At 37.3% G+C, this 27,978-nt stretch overlaps 1 protein-coding gene across 3 annotated transcripts; it reads left to right on the forward strand.

Moving 5' to 3' along the window:
- Nucleotides 1-27,098, forward strand: slc27a4 (solute carrier family 27 member 4). 3 transcript variants are annotated; one of them, XM_044095932.1, is made up of 14 exons: nucleotides 1-212; nucleotides 12,380-12,541; nucleotides 14,606-14,816; nucleotides 15,723-15,906; nucleotides 16,962-17,120; nucleotides 18,283-18,352; nucleotides 18,533-18,624; nucleotides 19,135-19,244; nucleotides 19,401-19,610; nucleotides 20,837-20,963; nucleotides 21,472-21,609; nucleotides 21,697-21,861; nucleotides 22,653-22,799; nucleotides 23,038-27,098. In XM_044095932.1, exons 1-14 carry the CDS (start codon nucleotides 130-132, stop codon nucleotides 23,193-23,195), a joined length of 2,016 nt encoding a protein of 671 aa, XP_043951867.1. In that variant the 5' UTR covers nucleotides 1-129; the 3' UTR covers nucleotides 23,196-27,098. The 3 variants fall into 3 exon arrangements, with proteins under 3 accessions (XP_043951867.1, XP_043951866.1, XP_043951865.1); XM_044095931.1 differs by lacking the exon at nucleotides 1-212 and adding an exon at nucleotides 6,831-6,915; XM_044095930.1 differs by lacking the exon at nucleotides 1-212 and adding an exon at nucleotides 10,265-10,625.
- The last annotated feature ends 880 nt before the right edge of the window (nucleotides 27,099-27,978 follow it).

The following is a 27,978-nucleotide window of genomic DNA, read 5'->3' on the forward strand; positions in this document are numbered from 1 at the left end:
TCATCCAATCAAATAACTTTATGGGTTCTGTTTAGCATTAGCCGCGAACTGCAAACCTGTTATTATTGTTTGTGTTTTTGTATGAAAGATTAACGGTAATGAAAGTGTTTCTCTTGAAGTTCAGAGAAAATGAGCACGGAGCAAAGAGTTGACAGTGCAAACAGTGTTTCAACGGGGGAGGAAAAGCACCTAAAGAAAGAAACACAAAAGAGGTAATTGACAGCTAGCTTAGCTCTGAAGGGAGCTAACGTTGCTAAGTGTTCTGTGTGACATAGCTTGTTTAATTTTATTATGCTTTTTATTGTTATGAAGGCGTTGCACAAGTAGCATTTTTATTCCTCTTTGGGGAGTTTATTGTTGTGAGTAGCAAAGCAAATAAAACACACCAATAAGCACTCATTAAATAATAGCAATCGAATAACGATGTTTAAAAATACATAAGAAATTACACAAGTGAGGCAAAGTGTTCCTGTTTTGATGTGTTTAGCTGAAAACTAAGTCTAATTAAACCCAGAAAGTAATATTCTTAAAAGCCTTTGTGTTGCAAATAAAAAACTACGTTACTGTTATGAAATCTCTTAACCTGTTGACAATAGTCACAGATGCTAAAGTTACGGGAGTTGCAGAAGTTTAAAATATACATTTTAATTGTTTAATATTTATTTGTAAAATATATCACTTTTTTATTCATTTTCAATCTAGAACTCCATTCTCAAAGTTTAAGAAGGTCAATTCCCACTTTAAATCTCCTGTAAGTAGCTTTTTATCTTTTAAACATTTAAACAGTAATGTTGTGCTTCATGTGCCACACATACATTCAGTTTTTATTTTTGGTGATTTGAACCTCAAAGCTTCAAGTACCAGACAGCCCTAAAGTGAGTCCCGAAGAAGAGGTTGCAGAACTGCAGAAGAAGAAAGAGCAGTTGGATTCAGAGATTGCACAGCTGGAGGAAGAGTGAGTACAGCTGTGTTTTCTTCTTTGTATTTTATAAATGTCAAGTCAAACCTCAGTGGTATGTCTAAGACATATGATAATTGTTTGGTAAAATTTTGGTAGCACATGAAGTTAAAAGATTTCCATTCAAACATTTAATCATTAAATACCTTAGAACAAGGTTGTGTTTTCTACTCTTGTAATAATTTAATATTCATGAGTAGCATTAATCAGATAAAAATTTCTTTGTTTGAGGCCAACATTAAATGTTTTTGCAGGGGATGTAGAGTTGAAGAGTTGGACCAACATATAGATAAGCTGCATGAATACAATGACATCAAAGATATTGGACAGTCGCTTCTGGGCCGCATCGGTAAGACATTTTCACATTTGTTTTTAAAACATTAAAAGTATAGAGAAGAGGGCAAGTCAGATGTCTGTAAAATATGTTTGCATTTATCAAATATACAGTAGAATCCAGATGTTGCCTATGCCATATGGGAAGATTCATTCATTTCTTTTCTTCATTCACTGTCTGATATTTAGTTTAAATTAACTGTTTCTGTTCTAGGTTTTAGGTTTACCAAATTGATCTTTATCTATTAAATTCTAGATTGGTAAGAGATAAAAGTTTTTTATTTATTTATTAAGATTTCTTAAGTGTTTATACATTTTCTTTAGTATTTGGTAAAGTTGCACATTAAGTTGATTTACTTGGGTCAAACATTTTTATGCATCTTTGCAAAACATATTAGTTTGATGGAATTAAGTGAATCAAGTTTGTAGACTGCATTGCTCCCACACACTGCTTCAGTTCTTCTCAAAAATGTTATTTTCTTTATTCCATTTTGGAGCTCCCAGGTGGACAGATTTATCTGCTGTCCTGATTCTCAAGTTTTGTATCCTGTGATGTTGTTACTATTAAAGCAAGCCATGAAGTAGATGTCTGGAAAAAATGGGAGTATACACATGGAACCTGACAGGAAATTAAGTCACAGAAAAAGTGCAAATTAGCATTTAATTTTGCCTACTCGCATGTGAATAGTTTAGGACTGATTTTTGCGGTTCTACAGTCAGCCATTAGAGGGCAGCAGAAATGCATATTTATTTTCTTGTGACAGGTGCTCCAAATGCTAAGTCTTAAGTTTTTTCATGTGTTTATGCATTTAGTCATTTATTTTGTAATGTTAAGTCCACAGTTAAAACAACCATTTTTTAAACAATAGTATATTTATACTGTGTATAACTGTCATGTGGTAGGGTCAAACCGGGTGAAGTTTACTCCTTTCACAATATTAGGAAGTTATGGTGAATCATAGACATGTCAGCTTGACTCTTGCTCTCTATGTTTATATCTTTGTATTTCAGCCACTAATATAAAAAAATGTGTATTCCCTTTCATTCCCCTTTTATTAATTTCTTCTGCATTGATAACAAGTAGTAAAAGTCCAGTTATCTCTGTTTTATGAGTTAAAAGCTTCCTATCTCTTTAAATTCCAAGTACAATGAAGAGTTGAGATGATAATGACCTCTTAGTCAACGGAGGTGGTGTTTCCCCTCTGACACAATGATGGCCTTTCACATCACACACACACTGACAAACAAGTACTGTCTCTGTCTGTCCCCATAGATATATTCATACACTCACACATCCACATACAGTACAAATACAAACACAGACTATCTTCTCTCACCCCACACCCACTTTCTTGCTCTTTCTATCTGTCACTTTCACAAAGAGTCTACACTTAAACACTGAGTACTGTTGTACTGTATGTTCTTATACTGAGAGGGACGGGGTTTGAGGGCAGGGTGAAAAATAAAAGATGCCCTGTTTAGCCTCTAAAGATAGTTGTCCTTTTGTTATTAATTATTGGTTTCTTTTCATTCATAATTTAAACAAAACACTTTTAATTTATATTTTTCAATATGCTGACATTAGCAGCATCCACATCCAAATCTTTCTTTGACACATTATTTTTTTCATCAGCTACATTTGTACACATGAAGTTGGATCACAAAAAGAGAATAAGATAAAAATTGTTGGAAAAAATCGATCTTGGTGTGCTTTGAATTTGAATCTGAATTCAAACTGACTATCAGAATTGGCATGAATGCGGCATGTTAGTGAAGGGTCCAAAGAAGAGAAATTGTCCAACATGTCCAATGACCAGCAATTGTGTGGATGAAGTAAATTCAAGTAACTTTATTATCCCCAACGAGCAATCTGTTGTATAGATAGCAGTGAAGACATGTAAAAAAAAAAAGATAGAAATGCATACAAAAAAAGAGAGAAGTACATTTTAGTTCTAATGATGTGGGCCTGGAATCAACAAGGCAATAGCTGCTGGAATAGTACTTTTTTTTCAGCGTGTTTGTTTAACAGTATCACATTGTCTCTGTCCAGAAGGTAAAGTGGAGCATTCTGGCCACAAAGGAAAGCTATTATCAGCCAAAATGATTCTGGCCTTCTTCAAAGACCTGGGATTGTAGAGCTCATTCAGGCCATTAAGAGCTATGTCAGCAATTCTACTACAAATCTTGAAATACTTTCAAGCACTTCTTATTTTACAGGTGCACTACTGCAGTTCAATGTGATGGAAAATCCCAAGCATCCCAAAGAATTTCTCAAAATTCAATTAGCTATAACTTAAAGAAGATAGGTTATATGAGCTGAAGGCCAAACCGGGTGCCAGTCCTATTAGATAGTGAGAGAAAGTTGAGGCTGTGATTTACACAAGCTAACCATGTTGGAGTAAGAAAAGATAGAAAAAAAACACTGCATTGTCTAAAAAATCTGAGTTCAGCTGTGTGATTAAGATTCTGGGTCCAGAATCTGGTCTGAAACATGAAACCTCAGATCCATTCTGCATTGTATCAAGAGTTCCGCATAGTGATGATGTAGTGATATGGGAGAAATTATTTCAAACAGTTTTTTTGACGATGACATTGGTCTTACTTTACACCTCTGGAGTGTGATACAATGGGAGATTTGCTTCAAAGATGCACTGCCACAAAATTTGCAGTAACTGTGATTATCATGTCAAAATGGACCAAAATCTCTGAGGGAGGTTTCTAACAACCTATTCTATAAAAACTTATGGAGTGCAGCTCAAATATTCTCAAAACAGTTTCTATCAGTATGTTTTATCTATTCTCGCTTTTCTGTTAGTCTATTTTGCTTTAAGAGTTTATGTTTAATCTTTGCCTTGATTATGTTTGTGTTTTCAATTAAACTTGCTGTTATCTCTACAAACATTTTTTTTTTATCTGTTGTTGAAATGAAGACTGGAAGGAAATAATGTGTGAGAAGGCAAGTTGCATCAACATTACTATCCAAGATACAGTAGGGGCACTTAACTATTCGTTTTAGGAACATTGAGAAAATTAGCTGTTGCACTGAATACGAGCGATGAACAGGAGTGATGTAGTGCCATTGAAATCAATCTGCAAACACTCGCATTAAACATACTCTCTTACTTTGAGAAAATTGGCATTCTCACTTTGTTCATAATTCTGTTTTGTCAGTTTTCCCCTTTCTTGTAGCACAATATATGGTACTTCTTAAATAGCATATTACGGTAATTATACTAGCAATGGAGTCAGTTGCATAAGTGAACGGAAGGTTATGTATATTCCAGGTCAATGTTGACATTGATATTTAAATGTTAACTGTTGACTATGCTAGATAAGAAATTGTGGAAAGGTACCAAGGTGGTCATCATGAGATAAAGTCAACACTTTCAGTTGATTGTAGATCGATGGAAGGGAATGAAAGTTTAAATAATGTTATATAACCTGAACTGTGTTACTCATGCTTTTTTTAGTTTTAAATCGCATTTGAATATTTCTGTTTAGTTTTTTTTTACTGTTTTTTACTATTGAGTAATTTAAATTAAATGGCTTTTTTCAGTTTCTGATGTCCTTTTGATTTTTTTTTCACTTGATTTATGGTTAATTATAAACCAGCAATAACAGCAAACCTCCTCTACAATCCTTTTAGTGCACTCTATCAGGTCATTGTTCTTACAATCAAATGCTAAAGTTGAAGTTGTGTTAAAATAATTTGCAAAAAAGCAAACAGTTGCATTCTCCTGAAAGGAATTAAGATAAGTACCTAAATAGTTAAGAATGGAAAGCTTGTGTCCTTGTGGTAACATTTTAACACACTTGTTTTGTCAAGGCGTATGTTCAAAGTGGCTGTGGATTTCACATGCTGTGATCTTGGTCTGGTCAGTGTTTAGTGGATTGTTTGAAAAGTGGAGCGGAGCAAGTTGACCCTGTAACCTGTGTGTGGTGTGTGTGTGTGTCTTGCAGCTGCTCTGAGGGGGACCACCACGCGAGATCTCTATGCACACTTTGGTCTTGAACTCGATGACTGAAACCTAAACTTCACAAAGTTTTCAATTCTTTACATAAATGCTTCATGAAACCAGTTAAAGAATATAAAAGATAAGAAGAATATTTTCATTTAAATGGGGTATTACTTGCAATTTTTGAACTTTATCAATTTTATTCTTGTTTTTTGGGAGGAGGGTTAGTTGAATTTAACAGATGTACAATAAGAGAACTGAGTAATAGCATGGAGAAATTGGGCAGAATGCAGCATGCATGTTGTTGGAAACAACATGCATGCTGACTTTTTTTCCCAACCCCCAGCTGGTCTAAAGTGTGAGATTGTAAATTTATTTGTGATGTAATTTAAAGAAATTTTTCTTTCATGCTTTGAATTGCATAAAGTTTGGAGAAGTCTGATTGCAGTGACGTCACTTGTTGATTTTGTAAAATGTTTTTGTTCTCAGTGTAATTTTCTTGATGCAATATCTAATGTGCAATAAAAAATACAAAACATTGTCATTTTGGATATTTATTATGCATTCTCACTTCAGATGAAGATTGAATAGATTTATTATAGGTCTTTGAGTGATGTTTATTTTTTGTAACCCCAAATAAATAAACAAAAATTTCAACCCTGTTAAAAATCCTATGTTGCTCTCTAGTAAAATAAGTCTGTTGTTTTAAATGTGCTGAATGAAAAGGCTTAATCTTATGGGAGTGGTTTCATCTGTCTATTGATAACTTGTCTAACTGGTATCAGCAGAGGAGTTCCACAAACTTAATCTTCTATGTCTTTTATGTCAGTGAGTAATACAAATTACCTGTCATTTGGAAGGTGGAACTCATATTTTTTTCATATTCTTATGATTGCACCACTGCATAATTTCTTTGCAGAGTAATACTGCTTGTTCCTGTGCTGAATGATGAGGATAAATGCAGTGTGATCTGCTCACTTCTATGGTTTAACGATTAATGATTAGATTTGTTGCTAAGTACAACGAGCTATTTGAAATGGGTAATGTAAAACTAAAGATTGTGTAGTGTCCTACTTTTTTTTTTTCTTAGTAAATTGTTGCAGTACAGATCCAGAGTTTTGTTGCAACAGACCTTCTGCAACCTTGCTAGTTTAGGCAATGTGTTTGGAGACATGTCACATTTCTTTTATGTTATGTAAAATGTGAAACTTCTTGTACTAAGCATTTCTCAATGTTGGGAAGTTCCTGAGAACAATAAAGCAAATGGTTAAAATGATCCACTATGTTACTTTGCATTGCAGCATTGCATTTGATAGCAGATTCGTTCATGTCGCTCTTTTTTGTTCCGCATATCGAGATAAACAATATAACAGGCCGGGATTAAATAGAACATTTTGCAGTATTTTGGAAATATGTGGATTAAATGTTGACTACAATGTGCACATGACTTGTTCTAATAACTTAGAAGGTCCCTAACTACCTCGCCTTTAATTACCTTTATCTATGATTAACTTCCTGTTTTAGTTGCGATGCTTTTGTTTTGAAGGGGCAATTTATTGTTTAGCTGTTAGCGTAAGGGCGGCTTAACGGCAATCAAAAGACGGAAGATAAATTGTAACGGAGTTTATAAATTTTTCTTATTAGCAACTCCCTTGATGAAAACAAAAGGTATGTTTATGTGCGTGTTTAAAATATTGTGTAATTTAAACTGGCTATATGTCAAAACTAAAGTTATTTTCTTATTTCTAACATAGTCAGATGATGTTACTCGACTGAATACCAAACAGAGTGAGGTTTTTAATGCAGGGTGATGGAAAGACCATAACAGACGGATAAGAAAACGGAATCACGGACCAAACACGTTGGTTTCTGACCGCTGACAGAACAAATAAGGCTTCAGAATTAACTAAACCTAGTCTGGAGCAGGCTAGCTGCACAGAATAAATCGCCATGGTAACTTGCGCTAATGATATTGTAAAATCGAATCGAGGCTTGGAAAACTGGAAAATCTCGGCTTAATTGGTTTCTAGTTATATGAAACAGCCCTTTGGACAAAAAATGTGATTAATCACAGTTAATTCGTAATTTAAAATAGTGTTGCATGAATTTTTCTGATAAATACAATTGTCACTTGATAGCTACTCCTTGTAGGTTACTTTTTTATACTAAAATGTGTTGGTGCTGCTATTAACTAAACCGTCAATTATTTTGATGATTGATTGGATAAAAAGTGGCACATATTCTGTAGATTTTTAATTTAATCACTTACGCCTGTTTTATACAATGTTGGAAAGGCATTAATAAATCAAATATTTTTTTAAAATAAGAAAACAAACATTGTATTTCCAAAATGCAGTTGGTATTTATTTAGTGTACATTTGATAATTTATTGCAATCTGTTCATCTGCAGCTAAAAAAATACTTCTAGCATTAACATGTGAAAAGCTCAGCCCCTTCTGCTTGACATGACATCTATACTAATCTAATTATTTTATTTTATCTTAAGTGGAAAATATCTTTAGTTTTATACAGTTTAGCCTAATTACTGCTCTGGATATGTTTGGGGTTTTTTTTTTGCTTTTTTTTTCAGAGAATAGCATAGTTTGGAGTCTCTCCAGTTAACAATTATTTGATTAGCTGACAATTAATCCATTTAGATATTCAGCCCTAAAATGTATTTAATAACATTAAACATTTAAATGTATTAAAAAAGCAAAAACAAAGGAAATTTGTAAGTGGCCAAATACACAATTTATAACACAAGCAAAACCATCTGGTACCCTCAATGTGTTTATTTAGGATGTTTTTCAAATTCCAACAATGTTTTCTGTGCAACTTATGCATCACACGCTACTTTCTTTGAAAATCCTTTCTATAACTATCATGAACCCTAACCTATACCGGTTGCTTCATCATTTATGCGGCTCCAGGATAGCTACATAAACAGGATCATTCCAGTTAAATTCAGATGGAAGAAAAATATCCGATTGCTAGGCAGTCTGAAAGAGAGTAGTTAGGATAAGCCAAAATGGTAAAACTTCAGTCTGCATGGGATTAAACTACTTGTATCTATTTAACATGACACAAGTAGAATTCACTGATTATTCATTGGGCAAGTGATAAGCACACAAAAAAATCAAGTAGCAAATTAAACAAATCTGTACCAGTTAAGAAGCTGAAGACAATCATTGTCACAGATTAACTTTATCATCATTGTAGTATCAAGCAAAGCTTGGCGGTCATCAGAGTTAAACTCTTATTGCTAGTCACTTTAAAACTCGTCTTCAAATTGTTCTTATCTCTTGTTCATTCTGTTTACAAATGAGCCTGGTTCTTGTCTCTTGTGATGTAATTGACCCAAATGCACAATAAGCAGAATTAGCTAAATTTTTCATCAAAGCTCTTTTTACCAACCTTTTTTTTCCATGTAATTCTGCAGTAAATATTGATACTTTATTACTTAGATGTGTTTAATTTAAAGCAGGGGTGGGCACTCCTGGTCCTGGAGGGCCGATGTCCTGCAACTCTTAGATGTCTCCCTGGTCCAACACACCTGAATCCAACAGCTGAATCACCTCCCAAGTGCAGTCACTACTTAGGTGTGTTGAAGTAGAGATAAATCTAAAAGTTTCAGGAGACCGGCCCTCCAGGACCAGGAGTGCCCACCCCTGATTTAAAGTGTACATTTTATAATAAAGTACAACAGTAGAGAAAAGCTTTAAAAATAACTGCACTTTTCTAATAACTGTCTGAGATTGCAATCAGATCAGCATTTTGCCAGCTTGAAAATTTCCAGGTTAAAGGTCTTAAAAGGGGAAGAAACTGGTTCTTCTAATTAGCACATTTCAACATCCTGCCCTGCCTCATTCCTTGTTAATCTGTTGGCCTCTTTTGTTGACAGTGCAGTAGTGACTGAGTGGAGCAGAGCATGGTGAAGCAGGACTCATTTTACACTGTAATGGTCTGACCGGGTGGAGACGGCTGCGTGGGTTGGGCTGTTTGGGTCCTCACCATTTGAAAGCCAGAGAATATAGCGGATGCACTGGGTGTACAGACGGTGTACCCCATGAGAAATGAGACTATGGGTGTATTCCAGACGCTCTGCACTGACTTAACAACCAGTACACCTACTTTGACTTAACTTACATGGCAAATGTTGACATGACATGATTCTTTATTATGAATAATCCCTGTGGATTTAACATGACTTTTGACTTACACGTTTTGAAAGAATAGAAACCCTACTCCCAGAGTACTTTTTACATTAAAGAAAAAATAAACATAGTATATATTGTTAGTAGGAAACTACTCGCTCTTTTAGTGGCCTTGTCTAGGATAAAGAAAGGGGTTAAGACAAATTGACAGTTCATTAGCAATAGAGAACGGTTCAGGGACTGCATTATCACTTACAGAACTGACACACTTACTACAACATTATGGGTCAAGGTTCTATTTTTCTTTTGCATGGATAAAGAAATTTCTAGAAACAATAATGATAATAATATTTTAGGAAGGACAAATAGGCCTACAAAGATTATTATTTTTTGAATATTTATTTACATGTGAAGAAGGCTTAAAAACCTGGAAGTTAATGTGCTTTGAATATATACTTTATAAAATATATGTATATATTTTTACATATTTGTTGAAACTGTCACCATGTTGTGACTGTATAGTTCTGTAATTAGCATTGTGAGAAGTCAGAAAATTTTAATTTTAACATTTTCTGTTGCAATTCGAGTGTGTAAAAGCAGGTTTTGTAGTGTCAACCTGTCGCCTGCCACGTTTTTCCTGTAAACGGAAGTTTTAAACTCATCCCTCACGCCGGCGAGGCAAAAAGGAGCGGACCCCTAGCCTGCCGGGCCAAAAGCAGAGCCGCATTTCCTCTCCCACACCGCAGCAAACCCCACCTCTCCCGGACGAGACGTAATATCATCCCTCTCTTTCTATTGGTCCGCTCAAGCCGTCTGTCAGCGTTTATTCCTGATTCACTGATTTGACGCTGACTGAGGTGGGCGGGCTCCTCTTAGAAAATTATAAGGTCATTTGAATTACGCCTGCTTGTGAACTCACCGGTTACAATGACTCGAAGGATAATATAAATTATTGTGATCCTGATGATGATCGCGGGGTCAAAGTCGACGCGCATCGCTCGGGCATTTTCTGAACAGCAGCAGCGGGAGGTCGTTGCGGGGTTGACCACAGGAGGAGAGCCCAGTGCGAGCGTCTGGCTGGGTGCGTTTCTCTGAATCTCTATCTAGCCGGAGGGAGCGACCAGGCTGGCCTGTAAGCCGATCAAGGTGGAATCTCCCACAACGAGTTTCACATTCGGATTGCTGAGCACCTACATGCTGTAGCAGTGAGAGGAAGGGGGCAAGGTACGTTAAAAAAAAAAAATCCTCATCCCTGTACCACAACTAGGAGCTTGGTGTGCGCCAACTACGCGGATTGGTGATCAGGTTTTTATTCCCTGGGAGAAAGGAAGATAGTCCATACACTTTTTCGGCATTATGAGCGATTAACCCACTTATATGAATCAAAGGGTTCACTCTGATCTGTAATTTCAGGCAGCTTTAGATCCTTAAAAGGTAAATTATGCATATGGAGACCGCATGCCTGTTCATCATGAAAGATACAGCTGCTGCTGTCGTGCTGTCCATCCGCTTCCTTAAGCTGAGGCGCGCACGTTACGCAGCGCATCCTGCCAGTGTAGAAAAGCCCATTACCACGATGAGTTTCATCGTGTTACAATACAATAAACACAAACCGACCGGCTCAGAAATGAAGGCCGTATCTGAAGCGCACATGGCATCTGGTTAGAGAGGTTACCAGCAGTGGGCTGAGCCTTCCTCTCCGTACCAGAGCCCCCACCGCAATATGATGCTCGGCGCTTTTAAATTTCCGGGTTCAACAACGGCGGATGATGAAGCTTTTGTCTCCGTCCGTCATGTGGCTGCTGCTACCTTTCTGGCCTTTGTGATTCTGAGTCACTCTCAAATCTCCACCGTTATTAATAGCGATGTAAAATTAGGATATGACACGGAGCTTGTTCAGGTTTTATATTTCGGCTTAGCGATAAAAATCACAATCACAATTTTGAAGCAAAAAAGCAAGCTATCACTGAATGTACGTTTTTTTTAGGGTAGTTAAGAGACAAGACTAGGGCCGGTAAATTTCTTATAAGCAGGGATGTAAACATATTATTTACAGACTGAGATCTTATTTCCTTGCTACCAAGTAGCCGTAGCCACTAATATCAGTAACACTTCAGATGCTTTGTGTTTAAGTAGGGTTTCCTCAAGGTCTTAAATGTTTCTCAGCTACAAGAGAAAAGTAAATGATTTTTTCAGGAAGCTGTGTATTTCGTTTAACAGTTTATTTTATTACTACACATAAGCAAATTTTATGAACCATTCATTGTGATGTCTTGCTAGAATTTATTATGATGCAAAATGTTGTGGATAAACCAACACTACACATCATCCTGAACACCATTATCACTGTGAATGTTGATGGTGGTGGCATAATTTACTCTAAGGGAAGATGGATGTAGCTAAATGTAGGATAAATGTCCCCTTTTTCTCTGATATGGCTAAATGAAATCAAGAGCAATTATTTGCCTTCAAAAGTGATAAATGATAATTTTGTTGTTTTGAGACCATTTTCAAATAATATAATGTTAATAGCATAATAATGCAAGAACACACCCTCACCACCTACTTGGGCGATGGTTCTAAAAGTATTGATCCAGAGTACAAATCCAATAATACCAGTATTGCATGCCTCACTTTTCAAGATTTTTTTTTGTGCAAAATGTTTAAGTCATGCACGGTTTTTCTTCTATTTAGAAGTAATGTGTTGCTCTGTGTGCAAAAGAATTGAGAGATACAAATACTTTTGTAAAGGAGTGTGTGCACCAAGCCTAAGTTAGTAGTTCAAACTTGGCACAGGATGTGTAAACAGAATCACAGTCGATAACATTCTTTGGATCTATGGCAGCGCAAACTCAAAAAAATCCTTCCGGTGTAGATACTCTACAAGCAGTATTTGTGTAAGTGGTCTAATGCTTGGCCTGAAAAGATTCTGATTTGTAGTTATATGTATATTTGTGTGTGTGTGTGTTTCCCATCAGGATGATGCGTCTGGCATGTTGCACAGTCCTGCTGTTTGTGTTGAGGCTGCTGGTGGGCCTGCCTTGGTACCAGGTTCTTCCAGCCGTCCTGATCTTCTACCTTGGAAGTGGAGGATGGAGCTTTCTGGATATTGTTGTCAAAACAATTGGCAGAGATCTACAGTAAGCATAAAACATATATTTATATGTCAAATGTACTCAATTATACCACGTTTTGATATATTACAACACAGAATTGGAATTTCTACGACCGACCTTTAATAGCCCCTGTATAAATAATAATCGTTCACTGCAGCTTTAAAACATGTCAAATAATGAAACAAGAATTATATTTAGGGCTTGCTTGTTTAAACCAGAGGAAAATCCTCTGATATAAAGTAACATCAATTGTCCTTTAATACAAATATTTGACAAGTTAGAAATGTTTTTCTTTTCTATTATATATTCCCTCTCTTTTGAAAATTTGTCTTATAAAATTATACATTTTAATCTAGCGGTAATGAGTTGCAGATATCAAGATATCACATTAATTATTCAGATAACATTAACTTCTCATATCTCTCTGTCAGGACATAATTGCAAAGTGCCGTTTTGATTATTGATTCCTTCACAGGGAATTCCAAGAGTATTCACAGTTCTTTAATTTGTTTTGTTTTCTTAGAAATTGTCACCTCACGATTTCCCTCAACCCCCCTACCTTACAGCTGGCAGTGATGTGATGTACGTTCTTCTTTGCAAAATATCTCAACTTCTGCCAGATTGGATGAAAATCACTTGTAAACATCAGTTTGCAAATCTTGCAATTGATTCTCAACCACAAATTAACTTTGACCTATAGCATTACTCTGAATGCACTTCCAAGTCTCTTCACATGAACTTGGACTGCTTTACTTGTTCCTGCTTAAAAAAGGGTCTGTTCACAGCATGATGCTACCACATTGTTTTGGTCTACTACATAAAATCAAAAGTTGTGTTTTGCAAGTGACTGAAGCCCCGTTTCCTTATTTAATAGCAAGCCTAAAACATATCTTCAGGTCAGATTTCATTTGCAGAAATATTGATGGGCCACTTGATAATTTCCAAGGTGGTAACTTGATATATATTTCTATGGAAAAAATGCCAAGAATGCAGCTAGACAGTGATTATTTAATGTGTGAACCTTGAGCTAATATTTACAGTTAAAGGTTACTATGGTAATATGCTGTGGTTAACTTCCTACCCCTCACTAGTAAAACAGGAAACTCCAAACAAAAACCTGTCCTTTTAAAAACCTCCTCCAAACAAACACACCAAAGTGGTCCAACTAGTAATGGTGCATATTTCTGATTAGTATATGTAAAATAAGGTGCATATCCTCATTTTCATATACACAAACCTGCATCTTCTTTTGATAAAACTGGTAAGCTTTTTAGTTCTACTCACTATATTACTTTGAATATTTCCATGAACCAAGGTTAAGAATTCAACAATTTCACCTGTGCTGTGGCTAACATTTCCACTGTGACTTCTTGGATGGTATTGTGTGATGTAGTTTGACAAGCCATTGGCATTTTGTTCACATCTGCACTTGTGACAAATAGTGGTATGCTACAGTGTATGACTAAATGTATGTGGTGTCTTTATGTGTTCTCCTAAACTTTGCATTAGCAGTAGAAAATTAGCTTAAAAAGGCTACACTAAACAGCTTACTACTACTATTAGTTTTCTTCTTTTGCAAAAGTGAGAATCCCAATAAAGATGTGAGTGAAAATTAGATGTCTGAACTACAGTAAACTGCATTTATCTTGACAAGCATAAAACCAATCCCTTATGCAATGATAAACATTTCCAAGATCACAGTACAGCCATGAAATTGCTTGGCTTGTTGGTTTTTATGAGGTTTATGTAATTATTTACATCACTCAGCCATGGCTTCTGCTTGTACTTCTGTGTAATAAATACAGAGTACTGAGCGTTACTATTTAGTCAGACTTTGCCCCCTGGATATTTTTATTACAATATTTTACTTCTGCTGCTATGAATTGCATGTGTGTCGATAATGGGTCTAATTATGTATGAACAATAACTTAAAGGTATATTTGCACCTTCTAAGTATACTTAATATATTTCTTGTTAAATATTATGTGTAGGTTAGGATTCTTTTGCAGGAGGACTTTTATCTTTGTAGTATAACAAAATCATTTCTGAAGCTGTAACTCTAAGGTGTGTTGTATTTTTCTCCTAAAGTGCGGCCTACGTGCTACTGCGCGTGAAGCTGAACGTCAAGCGACATCTCAGAGAGAAGAACACTCTTCCTAAGATCTTTGCGGAAACTGTGCAGCGCTATGGCGACAAAACTGCTCTCATCTTTGAGGGGACCGGAGAGCGGTGGACTTTCCGACAGTTGGATGAATATTCCAACCGCGTGGCCAACCTGCTGCTGGATCGTGGCTTTAAGGTAAAAAAAAAAAAAAGCTTGAATTAGAAATCATTTGTAAAACTTGTTACTTTCATTTTTAAAAATAGATTAATTTAAAAGCCACAAACCTCAATGTACAGTATGTATTTATTTTATCGTACTGTCAACACAAAGTCATACGTATTCATGAGGCAGAAGGAAACCAAGGCATAGTGTTCATAATTTTCGTTATGAAAAAGTTGAGAAGAGTTGCCTGTTCTTCAAACGAAAAGCATCCCCACAGCATCATACTGCCAACATCTTTTTAGGGTGACGTGTTAGGCCGTAAAGTTCTGTCCAGAGCATTTTCACAATCACAAAGGTCTGCCTTGATGCACTATTTATTTAGTTAGCTCTACTGTTTTAGGTGCCCTGGATTTAAAATCAGTTTTCCAATAGTATAATTGCCCAATTGTTTGTACATATTGATTCTAAACAACTAGGCAGCAGACCTGAAAGAGAGACTAGTGATGAAAAAACTGGTTCATCGCAATCAATATCACAATTGAATTTTTAATTATACACAAACTGACTCTATTTCCTCACAAGGTAACTTTTGGAGGGAATTTGTGTCACTTGGAATTTAATTTGGAGCATCAAAGTGGAACGAATGAGTACAAGTGCATGCCACACTTTTCTGAATTGGTGGTGGCAGTTTCATGCTGTGGGGGTGCTATTCTTCAGCAGGGAAGGGCTGGACTTTTCAGATTCTTATTTGTAGGAAAAATTTGAAAGCCATATAGAATTTCTTTCTGTCTTAGGTGTGCTACTTTGTGTTTTTTGTTTTTTATTTTCTTAGAACTACATTGAAATTAGTGGTTATAACGAGATAAAATATGAGAAACGAAAGTGGCATGTATACTGTAGGTTGACAGCAAGTGTGTTTTTTGTCGTTCCCACTTTAAGGAAGGCGATGTGGTGGCCCTGTTCATGGAGAACAGATCCCAGTATGTGGGCCTCTGGCTGGGAATGGCTAAAATCGGAGTTGAAGCTGCTCTCATCAACTTCAACTTGAGACTAGATGCTCTAGTCCACTGTGTTACCATCTCCAATGCCAAGGCTGTGGTGTTTGGTTCAGAGCTTTCTGATGGTAAGATAAAGAGAAGAGCTAATGTTCTATAGCCACCTTAAGCCGCCTGCATGCACAGTACTGACTTATGCTGATGGGTGCTGTTCTTCTTCCTTTGTAATGAGAGAGGTGAGTCCAGGGAGAAAGCAGCTGAGGTCATAAAAGATACATGGTTATTTGAGGAGGTATTTCCACAGTATCAGTCAGTGGAGCTGTCTTTATAGCCAATGTGTGGCATTCAAGGTCTGACAAGAATACCACCTGATAAGTGATAATCAGCAACTGATGATGGTGACAGAAATGTGTAGAACAATGTTCAAGCCTTACATGTTTTAATAAAGGTCAGGCATATTCAACATTCCCTTATTGATCATTCAACTTTTTTCAAAATCAGCTGAATGTTTTTAATCCAAGCGTATGTGCACACATGCAACACATTATGTATTTGAATGTGACTTTTTCTACCAGTTTAAAACAGCTAAAAAGTAAAAGTCACTCAGCAGAAGCATTGCCTGACTCACTCGTTAATTAAAATTGCATTAATTATCTGTTATCTACTAATCAACAATGTCTTAATAGACTGGCCCTCTTTTGCATATTACATGAACATGCAATGTAACATTCATTTGAGATTTGTTTTACTACTGGATCTATGGTTCAACAGGAAAAAAAGCCTTGACCTCAACATCTATAAAGAGAGTGGAAATGTACAATCGGAGATTGATGAAGCTCTCTCTGTATTGGTTCTTCAGCCTGTGATGTGTTTAATGCCTTTAAGTAATTGGAACTGCAGCATTTTTATGGTGCATCATGCTTACATCATCAACACTGAGCCAGAAGGACATAAAGCTTCACGTACACTGTTTCTGTTTATGCAGTATGAAAAAACCATTGAGACGTTTCAGTTTCACACTCATTGTCACACGGTACTTTCTCCTGTTGATTTTAGTTGAGTCGTTCTGGGCTTATTTTTTAACCTTCTGTGACCTCATATCATGTGTTCTCCCTGCATCATCGATTAATTTATGATAATTATCCCACAGTACTTCAAGGCATTTTTTCTCTTTCTTTTACAGCGGTGTCAGAGGTCCACAGTATGATGAGGAAGGCGGTTCTGATGTTTTGCTCTGGAGACTGGGACCCCAAACGAGTACCGCAGGGAACAGAGTGCCTGGAGCCCCTGCTGGCTGGCGCCTCGTCTCGCCTGCCTCAACGGCCAGATCGCTGCTTCACAGGTGAACACGCAACGTCAGCCGGAATTGTCTTCACCTACGACAAAGTTTATACAAACTGCCCTTTGTTACATTGTTGGGAGTTGTTTTGATGTTTCACTTTGTTCAGATGTATCTTATGTTTCTGATTCCAAACATTTCAGCATGATAAGGTACAAGTTTATCATACAAACTTTTAATTTTGGAAAACTTTGCAGCACTGTTGCTTGTATGCAAATGAGAGGTAGAGAAAACAGTGAAGCTGCTAGTAGTTAGAGACATCGGATAGAAATGGCTTTATTTCAGCAAACATACTTTTGGAGCCTGGGGTGGCATGACAGACAAGTTAGCCAACCTGTGGCTGTCCAGAGAGGGACCCAAAAATATCACAAAATGCATGCACACATAGTTTTGCCCTCAGAGAGAAATGCAGTGTTAGATTTCTGGTACATGTAGCGTTCATCAAAAAGTTCAGTTTTGGTCCTATATGACTAGAGTCGAGTGAGAAAGTAAAAAAAATATTAAAAACTGTGGTGTACTTTTGTTTACATCCCCCTGGCACTCTGAAACCAAAAAATATTGAATGTAGTGAGGCTAATTGCTTTCAAAAGCCACTGAATGAATAAATAGTCCATTTGTGTATAAATGTATCTATGCATTTATACACTAATGGTATGGATACTATTGCAAAGCTTCATATAAACATTACATTTAAATAGCAACTGCTCTCTAACTGCTAATCTGGTTCTCACATAAAGTACCTGACACAAAGAATTTCTGTCTACCAAGCAATTCAAGAGAGGACGTAACGTTTCCACCTGACCTTTACTCACACGGAGCCACAACAATTTTTCACTGTGACTTTGTTTCAGATCTGTAAAAGTCTTTTTGAAATTATTCTGCTAAGTTTTTTTTTCAATCCTTGTGAGTTTAATATTTCAGGTTATAAAATCAGACTATGAGGATAGGGATTACTATGATTCACTGCTCAATTCCATCTCTGCTCTGATCAAGAGTGAGTAAGTGAGTAACTCCTTTTAGAAAAGGTTCAACACTAAGGTGCAACACCGTGTATGTGTATATATTCAGAAGTTCAAATTTAGCTGAAGAAAAATTCTTGGACATTTATCACATTTGCACAATATCAACCTGATATTATCTTCTGTTTCTGTGTTTTCTGTTTTAGATCGGCTGTTTTACATCTACACATCAGGAACCACAGGAATGCCTAAAGCTGCCATTGTTGTGCACAGCAGGTAGGAAGCAGGCGTTTGGCCAGCAAACAGACACACAGGAACTGCAGCTGTTCTTTTTAGATCCATGTTGTGTATAGGTCAAATAATCTTAGCACAGAAGGAGACAGAGATAAAGTAAAGTTTGCTGCATTTTCAAATTTGCACTGATTTGCTGATATCTAACCCCATTCTTGTTTTCAGGTACTACCGCATGGCTGCTTTGGTATATTACGGCTTTAGGATGACACCAGACGATGTCCTCTATGACTGTCTCCCGCTCTATCACTCTGCAGGTATGTTTGTTTAAAACTGATTTGGCTTTGCACTTCATTTGTGCGTGAGTAAGTTTACTTCTTTTACTTCCCTTTTGTCTACTGTATAAAAACAATTTAAACAAATGGTGAAAACAAAAACATGTGTCCAGCCAGTCTCTCACATTGAGGCTGATGGGAAGGAGGATTTACAAGTAGACTTTCACTGTGCCTCAAATGCAAATCAAACTAAATGAGGGAGAGCTGCAGTCGTTGGCTGTGGGTTGGGTTACAGTTGTAGAAACGTCACATCCATGCTGGTTTGAGTCCTTGTACAAACAGAGCCAAATTAGTTTTACCCACCTACAGCACTTCCTCTGAAGAGCCTTGGCATCATGTTGATTTCAGCACAATGTGTGTTTCAAATGTCCAAGAAGGAAAACAGAATTAAACTAATTTTGATGTTCATTTGAGCTGCATCTACAATTTCAGCTTTTCCATTTTTTGATGACCTCGTACAAAAAGACTGACGGTGTGATTCTTCTTACTCAGGGAACATTGTGGGAGTGGGACAGTGCCTAATACATGGAATGACTGTGGTCATCAGAAAGAAGTTCTCTGCATCCCGTTTCTGGGATGACTGTGCCAAATATAACTGCACTGTAAGACTAATTTCATTTACAAGTTCCTACCATGAGTCACTCTGTTATTTCCTGAAAATATTCCTCAAAATATTTGAGCAGCTTTTTGTCAACCTAATTGAATTGCTATTAATCATTGGAATCATTTCTGTTCCCATTTCCATATTCAACATATAGATTGTGCAGTACATCGGAGAGATTTGTCGATATCTACTGAACCAGCCAGTTCGAGACTCTGAACGTCAGCATCGGGTGAGGATGGCGCTGGGGAACGGCCTGCGCCAGTCCATATGGGAGGAATTCATGAAGCGCTACAATATCCCACAGATTGCAGAGTTTTACGGAGCCACAGAGTGCAACTGCAGCTTGGGCAACTTTGGAAACAAGGTGGGAACACAACCTGCTAAGAAGCAGTGAGAATCCTTTAATGAAAATAACATAAAATAAATACCGCAAAGACTCTGAAATACAAAGGGAATGGAATGAGCAAAACCAAAATTGATTTGTAAAATAGTGTAATTAAATACTCCTCTAAGAAAGGAGCACATCCTTTCGTAGATGTTGCAGATCCGTTGTCTACAGCATTGTCAGGCCACCTTTGCACCAGGTTAAAGAACAACCTTGGACCTCTATAATCTTTTGAACGTTGCTGAATCACAGCAAATTTGACAAACCTGATTTCACTGTGAAGGCAAAGATAAGACTGCTACGCTCTTTGTACTCCTTTCTTTCCAGGCTGACTTGACCCCAGTGCTACCACCACAAAGAATCCTGTCTGCACAAGCATGTTTCCTCACAACATGCAGAGTCGTCATATTAATAATACAGAGGTTTCATCACATGCACCATAGGTTTTAGCCTTGTTGTGGTGGAGGGGGAAAAAAAGCATATTTATCAGCTTAGCAGTCACATGTGGGCCTTTTATTGATTATGTAAAGCCAATCACGTCTGGGTTCTAAACCCTGAAGTTTTTTATAAGTTACTCTGCGACTATTCTATAATAGAGAAACATAGACTCTTTAAACTACTGCCTGTTTTGTTTTGTCGCTCCTGGTTGTTCCTCCTTCTTTTAACTAAATATGACACTAAGCTATGTGAAATCCTGGCATTTCAACTGGAGCCTGAAAAACTCCCAACTCACTTTAGTCTCCCAGCACTGCTGAGTCTGTGCACAATGTGAATAGTGTCCTAGCTAGGAGTCATACTACAACTGGGTGCCAAAACCTGAGTGTGACTTGGTATTTATCTGCATGATGGGCATGGATTGTTAATTGCACCTGCTTAATAACAGTGTCAGCATAATTAGTTTGGAGCCTTGGCGTGAGTCCTGTATGGCCAGTCTATCTTCAGATTCTCAGAGGATTAAGCCACACAGCTGCACACTAGAGAATTCACATGAAGTGGAATCGCTGCTACCACTGCCACCACATTCCTTCCTCCTAGATCCACTGCAAAAATGAACCAGCCTGGCCTTTTTTAATTCCCGTAAATTTGCCTTTTAGTGTCCGCCATCATACGTTTAACATAGCAGCTTCCGCTGTATGTATGTGTTTTTGAATCTCTTGGCCACCTTGGAAGTATTATTATTAACAACACCTCTTTTTGCCGTCTAGGTTGGCGCATGTGGCTTTAACAGCCAGATTCTGCCCTTCATCTATCCCATCAGGCTGGTGAGGGTTGATGAGGAGACTATGGAGCTCATACGAGGACCTGATGGTGTCTGCATTCCTTGTAAACCTGGTGGGGTTTTTACTTTTACGAGTCATAAATGAAAATTTGCTGGTTTTTTGTTGTTTTAAGAAACTGTAGACAGAGATGTGCCTGTTTGTATATTCACATACAAAATAGTTAATAATAAAAACTGGATTATTGATGAAAATATGAACCAACCCAATAATGCATCTTAAATAATTAATTAGATGAATCGATTGTTAGTATAACTGTCAACTAATTTAATAATTGATTTTATTGTTAACTGGAGTATACGAACTCTAAAAAAGGTCATTTTCTGAAAGAATAATACACTCAGCAGGATTAAAAGGATTTGAATTATTTGTTTTGTACTTTTAAAATGTAACGTTAGCATAATCACGTTCCACAATAATAGTTAGTTGCAGCACTACTCATAACAATGTTTTGGAAGTTCATTTCTTCTTCACACATGAACAGTTTCCAACTTTAATGTAGCAAAATTATTTACCAAAAATGCCAGCGAATATGAAGTAATCTGGTTCTTCTCTTATTCAAGGCGAGCCTGGCCAGCTAGTTGGGAAGATCATTCAGAACGATCCCCTTCGAAGGTTTGATGGCTACGTTAACGAAACGGCAACGAACAAGAAGATTGCTAATAGTGTCTTCAAGAAGGGCGATAGCGCCTATCTTTCTGGTTAGAATCCTCCTCCAGCACATATTATTGTACTGTAATGTTTGAAGTACCTCATTTGAATAAACTGTTATTAAATCCTCCAAACAGGTGATGTTCTGATCATGGATAAGTACGGCCATATGTACTTCAAGGACCGAACAGGAGACACTTTCCGGTGGAAAGGAGAGAACGTCTCAACGACCGAGGTGGAAGGAACCTTAAGCAGGCTGCTTGAGATGAAAGATGTGGTTGTTTATGGAGTAGAAATCCCAGGTAAACCTTTTTGCTTGGCTTTTGTTCATACTGTATGTTTCCTGTTCAAGGAATACCGGCAACATTATATGGCAAGGTCTTAAGAAAATGTCTAACATGTCTCTAAATTTGTTAGTTGTGCCAAAATGAAATCAGTACAAAGACCCACAAACCTGAATGTATTGGCTCGATCTAGGCAAATTAAGTAGAGGAATACAGACAAAAGGTGTTTTTATTGTTTTCAAATATTTCTACAAATAACATTTTAAAAGTGTAGCTTGTATATTTTTTCAGCCTGCCACTCTGAATGCTTTTTAGGACCCCTTGTTACTAATAATAAAAGACTTTTGAGTCATGTCACCACCATCTTTACAAATCTGGAAGTGAAATGTTCATCCATTTTTTACAAAATGGATAAGTTATGAGCACAGGATATCAGTAGTGTTAAACAGGAAGGTTAGCAAATGAACTATTACACTTTTCTACATTGCCTTACATCAAGAATGTGCTCAGTATGAGTATTGGATGAGCAGATTTGAAGAAGGAGGATGAGCATGGCGGGTTCTTTCCTCTATTGTTTTAATGGATTAATCGTATTGACTCCAGCTGTCCAACTCCAATATAGACAATGCAGGTACAGAAAATATCTAGATGGATGTAAAAATGGAGGTATATTCTTCACTAAGGTATGACCTAGAGGTGATTAGTTTGGTACGGTTTGAAAATATAAAAAAGGGTTTTGGTTGCTTCTGAACCAAAATCTCTACAGTTGTTGGTAGCTAATCATCTTGTATGTTTGATTCTGTGCACAGGAGCAGAAGGAAAGGCTGGAATGGCAGCCATCGCTGATCCGTCCCAATCCACAGACCTGGAGATGTTGTGTAAGGACATGGAGAAAGTTCTCCCTCCTTATGCCAGACCTGTGTTTCTTCGCTTTCTTCCAGAAGTTAACAAGACAGGTATTCTTTTGCTCATTTTATTTTCTAAAGGATCCATGTGCAGTGTAGGTGAAGTGTACATGCTCCGCAAAATTCTGAAAATTTTAGTCTTGAATTTGAGCTTGAATAATGTGCATAAACCATGAAATAAAAACAAAATAATAACACTAAAAAAAACCAGCTTACACTGATTTAAACAAAAAATATCTAAATTTATATTTGAACAACCTCACACTTTTCCTCTGTCTCTCTTTTCCAGGAACGTTTAAATTCCAGAAGACAGAGTTGCGTCATGATGGTTTTAATCCCACTGTTGTGTCAGATAAACTGTTCTTCCTGGATTCCAGCGGAGGGCGCTATGTGCATCTGGACGAAGAGCTTTACCGATCCATAGTGTCGGGGAAGCACAAATTGTGACGGCCTGACAGACCACTACATCAACTTGTGCACACACTGACATGCAGACATATTTCAATAAAGAAAAGAGGACAACATTGCCTGACCAGGTTAGCAGAACATGTACATGGATGCTAATGTAAGAGCCATATGCTTCCAAAGGCCAATGCACACACACATACGCTCAAAGCTACTTTGCTCATTAAAGTTCTAAAAAAACAAACAAAAAAAAGAAAAAAAAAACAGAGATGTATGGACAGCACGCTCAAAAGGATATGCTCTGCTCCATCCATCCCGGCTGAAATCTCCCCTGCAACCTCTCTCGCTACCTCAGCAGACAAAAAGAGAGGCACCAACCACAGAAACCAGGTTCTTTCTGGAACTTCAAACATCCTTTCACTGTAACACCGATCTTGGAGACCCCTTACCAACATGCTTTCCCAGCAAGAAATAAGGCACACAGGCTGCCTGGAATCCAGAAGGCAACAACTTGCAAATACAGATTTAATACAAACTTAAAAGGACACTGAAGAGAACTGTGAAACCAGTCCTGCATAAGAAGTGTGCAGAACATCGAAGGGACCTTTGTGCACCTAAGTTATCGCTGTTCATGTTATCATGTTATGTTATAGTGAGATTATCTTGTGAAAGATGGCACTTCTGCTTTTGACTTAACCTGCACAACTAGCCAGAAAGTGACGAACCATAATCTCCCACACCATCTGAAGTTCAAATTACCTAAAACATTAGTCATTTCGACCTTGTTGCTCTCCAAAGCATCCGTGTATTTCTACTAAAAGGGAACCATTTAAGAGCAGCTGGAAAGGACACACATGTTAAACAAGACCAGTGGTTGCAGCTTTAATGTGCAATAACTCTCCAGCATCTGCAGTGCAATAATCAGCTGCAAGCCATCAGAGCTTTGTTTTTATTTATTTATTAAAATATGTCAGCAACATACCAAATATTTTAAGTTGATGTTTACATATTTTAGATTATAGAACTTGTATTTTATGCTGCGTGTCCATCCAAATCCATCCTACATTGGCATAAGGAGTCCATCAAAGCAAAGTTGTGGAACCCATTTTATATTGGCTGCTGGAACACAAATTAAAGCAACAGCATAAAGTCAACCCTGGGCTAAATAACGCATTTTTTTTTTTTCTGGTTTGCATGTTGAACTCATGGTTATGTGGCCAAATTGTGCAGGTTTTGTCTGAATAGGTAGATTTTGCTCATCTTGGGATGGGTCTGTGTGTGTGTGTGTATGTTGGTTTGTTTTGTTTGTGTTCACCTAAAGCATATGAAAAAGGACTTGACAGAAGGATGTCCTGATGAGTGCTTAAGAGGCAGATTCTGCAATGTCCAGGAGAGCTGATTGACCCAAAAAAAAAATAAATTGAAACCGAACAGAGAAGAATTGAACAGGAGCTGAAACGTCAGATTAAGATGAGGGATAAATTAAGATAAGTAAACTTGTAAGAGAAGTTAGAAGTTTACTTATCTTCACTATGTTTAATTTGGGACTTTTTATTATTTATTTAAGCTCCTAATTTTCCAGTTTAGAAAGGTTATGCAACATATAACTCGAATGAATAAGCATTGGGTGTGCAAATTGTTGACTTTATGGCGGATTGTCTAATCAGCAAAGAGTCAAAGATCTAGCTATACATACTCATGTAACCCCATTAATATTTGGTTACATATCCCTTTGCGATTTTCAGCTTAATCACACTTTCTGTAACCATCAACAAGATTCTGGTATCATTCAGACTGAGTATTTGACCACATTTCGTTTAAATTGTTAATAAGCATATATTTGAATCTGTGAAATTTTGAACTGGTGACATTTGAATTTAATTCCTAATTTCTAAAAATTATTAAACAACAGAATAGTTCAAATAAAAATGCATTAAAAAATGTAATTTGATCCCATGATGATTGTATGTAAACTTCTGACCAGAACTGTTCTTTCTAGTTAATATTGATATCCATCGCTTTCATGAATGAATGAGCATCATGGACCATGCGCAGAGCACTGTGCCTTACTGCGAGTTCACCTCCCAGACACACAGGCCCTGGCCCTCATCTTAATCTGACGTTTCAGCATTTCTTTCTTATTTCAGCTTCAGTCTGTTCCCCATCATAGCAACATGACTACATAGGATCATGAGATTTCCTTAGGATCTGCAAAAACCAAGTGGGTAGGAGCAGGAAGAGTTTATCTCCTAATGCACTCCTTTAAGATTTTATTTGTGTTTGCCGTGTCCGTTTACCATCCAACCTTCTAATAGCCATGCCTTGTTTTCTGTTTTCTGTCTTCTGTCTACTCTGTCCCAGTTGAACTCGTGTTGTTTCAGACGTTGATTAAAAATCGTCTCGGATATGATTGGCTTGTTCATGAATTCTGACGACATTCAGCTTCAACTAAAATTGATTTTCAAGAAACTTTCTTTTGCTCATTTGAGTTCTCTGCTGTTGCTCTGTAACCCTTGACCTTACATTGCGTCCTGCAGTCACCTGCAGTACACCAAAGCAGGATATTGTTATTGTTTTCAGGATGCTGATGTTGCATGCATTGAAGCATTTTTTTCTTGGTTCATACATTGCATTTACTGACATAGGAAATCTTCAGTCATTTTTTTCACCCGTTGTTTCCTCATCATTTGAGGGGGAAAAGTCCAACAGAGGCATTCACGAGGTCCAGCTTCGTTCCAGCTTTGTTCCAGCCTCCTTTGTCTCTTTCGCTACTGAACTTATTCTTTAATGATGAGTGTAAAATGTTCACATGAAGGGATTTGGTGGGAAAAAATGAACAAATCACTGATTTGTTGTGAGGTGAAGTGTAATTTGTATGTCTACGGTTTGGCTGTTATGATGCTTCTGATTGGTGGCGGTTGCATTTGTCAATTCATACCACCAGGGGGCGAGTGATTAAACAGTCCCAGAGCACTGCACTCTGAAGAAGATGTTGTCATTTTTTTATATATATATATTTTAAAATTTGCTTAAATTATTTTATTTTTGGAAGCCTATTAATTATTCTTTGATCCACTGCTTTTCGTGTGAAATTATGACTGTGATTGTGGTCTATAACGGGATTTATGCTTGGATGACAATCGAGAGAGCGGTTTTAATTTTATCCCACCTCTGAGATGCACAAGGAAGGATAAGAAAATAATTACTTGCAGTCTGTTTGATTTGCCGTCTCCATGTTGAAAAAATACTGATGGAAATTAGAGATGTGGCATTTCACTACAATTAATATAAATTTAATTGGTAAAAATGAATTTTACAAAATAAACTTTATTATACAAATTTTCCTAAGAGAGTTTTGGGTTTTACAACTACATCCAAATTTTTAAGATTACATTTTATTTTCCTAACAGTTTCATATTTTATACAACACAGCAAAAAGACTTAACTCTAAGCTTTCAGCCCTACATACGAACTTCAGCCAATTACACCCCAACTTTGTAAGTCATAAAATGTTAGAAACCCTCAAAAGAAGTAATTTCCAATAAAAACTAATTGATCAAGATTACTAGAGTCTCTGTGGATTCACTATTAAGTTGGATGCAATAAAGTTGAATTAAACTTTGCTGATGGAACATGTTTTTATGATGCATTTGTGTCCTCTATCTCTCATCCTGCTTTTTGCACATTTTTTTCCCCCGTTCATTATGGTGTGACTAAATCTGCCTCTGTTTCTGTTGCTTTTATTATACTGTGTTGTTGCACTGCAGCAGTTCTCAACCTGTGCAGAGTGTGTAGACGAGGTCTGAGAGGTGTGACACGCACACACACAGAGTTTCCCTCCTACACACACAAGGCTAGCTGTCCACATACTGTATTAAAGGAAAGGGATATAGATACAGTGCTGCAAATGGAAAAATAATTATTAATAAAACTATTTACATTGTTCACTTTGACTCTGGTTCTGTTTGTTTTTCATTTGGTCATTAATTAACGGTGGGCTCAATGGCCTTTCTGACAAACATTTTTACAATAAGTAGTTAAAGTATTATTTGTCCAAATTTAATAATTTGTTAGATGTGCTGAGTTAAAATGAGGCTTCAAAGCAAAGAACTTCCCAACTTTTTTCAAGCATCCTCTGGTAGGGCTGGATAATGTGGTAACTTGGTAATTTATCTTCCATTAAAAAAAAATGGAAGATACAGAGTAGACAGTATCTTGGCTGTGCCTAGGACTGCACATTTCTGGACTGAGATGTCTGATGTTGTTCCTGGGATCTGTTGTAGCCACTGTTCCAGTTTGGGACCACAGGCACCACTGTGGTCTTCACCTTCCAGGCCCTCTCCAGTTCCTCCCTTAGGCCCTGGTATTTCTCTAGTTTTTCATGCTCCTTTTTCCTGATGTTGCAGTCACTTGGTATTGCCACATCCACCACGACGGCTTTCCTCTGTTGTTTATCCACCACGACTATGTCTGGTTGGTTCGCCCTCACCATTTTGTCTGTCTGGATCTGGAAGTCCCACAGGATCTTAGCTCGGTCATTCTCCACTACCTTGTGTTTCCCACTTTGATCTTGGGGGTTCCAGTCCATATTCTGCACAGATGTTTCTGTACACTATGCCTGCCACTTGGTTGTGTCGTTCCATGTATTCTTTCCCTGCCAGTATCTTGCACCCTGCTGTTATGTGTTGGACTGTCTCAGGGGCCTCCTTGCACAACCTACACCTTGGGTCTTGTCTGGTGTGGTAGATCTGGGCCTCAATTGCTCTGGTGTTTAGGGCCTGTTCCTGGGCCATGATGAGGGCCTCTGTGCTGTCCTTCAGTCCAG

Source organism: Gambusia affinis, linkage group LG17 (assembly GCF_019740435.1).
Source record: "Gambusia affinis linkage group LG17, SWU_Gaff_1.0, whole genome shotgun sequence".
Taxonomy (NCBI): domain Eukaryota; kingdom Metazoa; phylum Chordata; class Actinopteri; order Cyprinodontiformes; family Poeciliidae; genus Gambusia; species Gambusia affinis.

Excerpts from the sequence above, each read along its gene's own strand:
- slc27a4 (XM_044095932.1), top strand. The coding sequence starts at position 130 with ATGAGCACGGAGCAAAGAGTTGACAGTGCAAACAGTGTTTCAACGGGG. Across the intron at positions 18,625-19,134 it reads CCCGCTCTATCACTCTGCAG|GGAACATTGTGGGAGTGGGA; the intron begins GTATGTTTGTTT and ends CTTCTTACTCAG. Across the intron at positions 19,245-19,400 it reads GTGCCAAATATAACTGCACT|ATTGTGCAGTACATCGGAGA; the intron begins GTAAGACTAATT and ends TTCAACATATAG.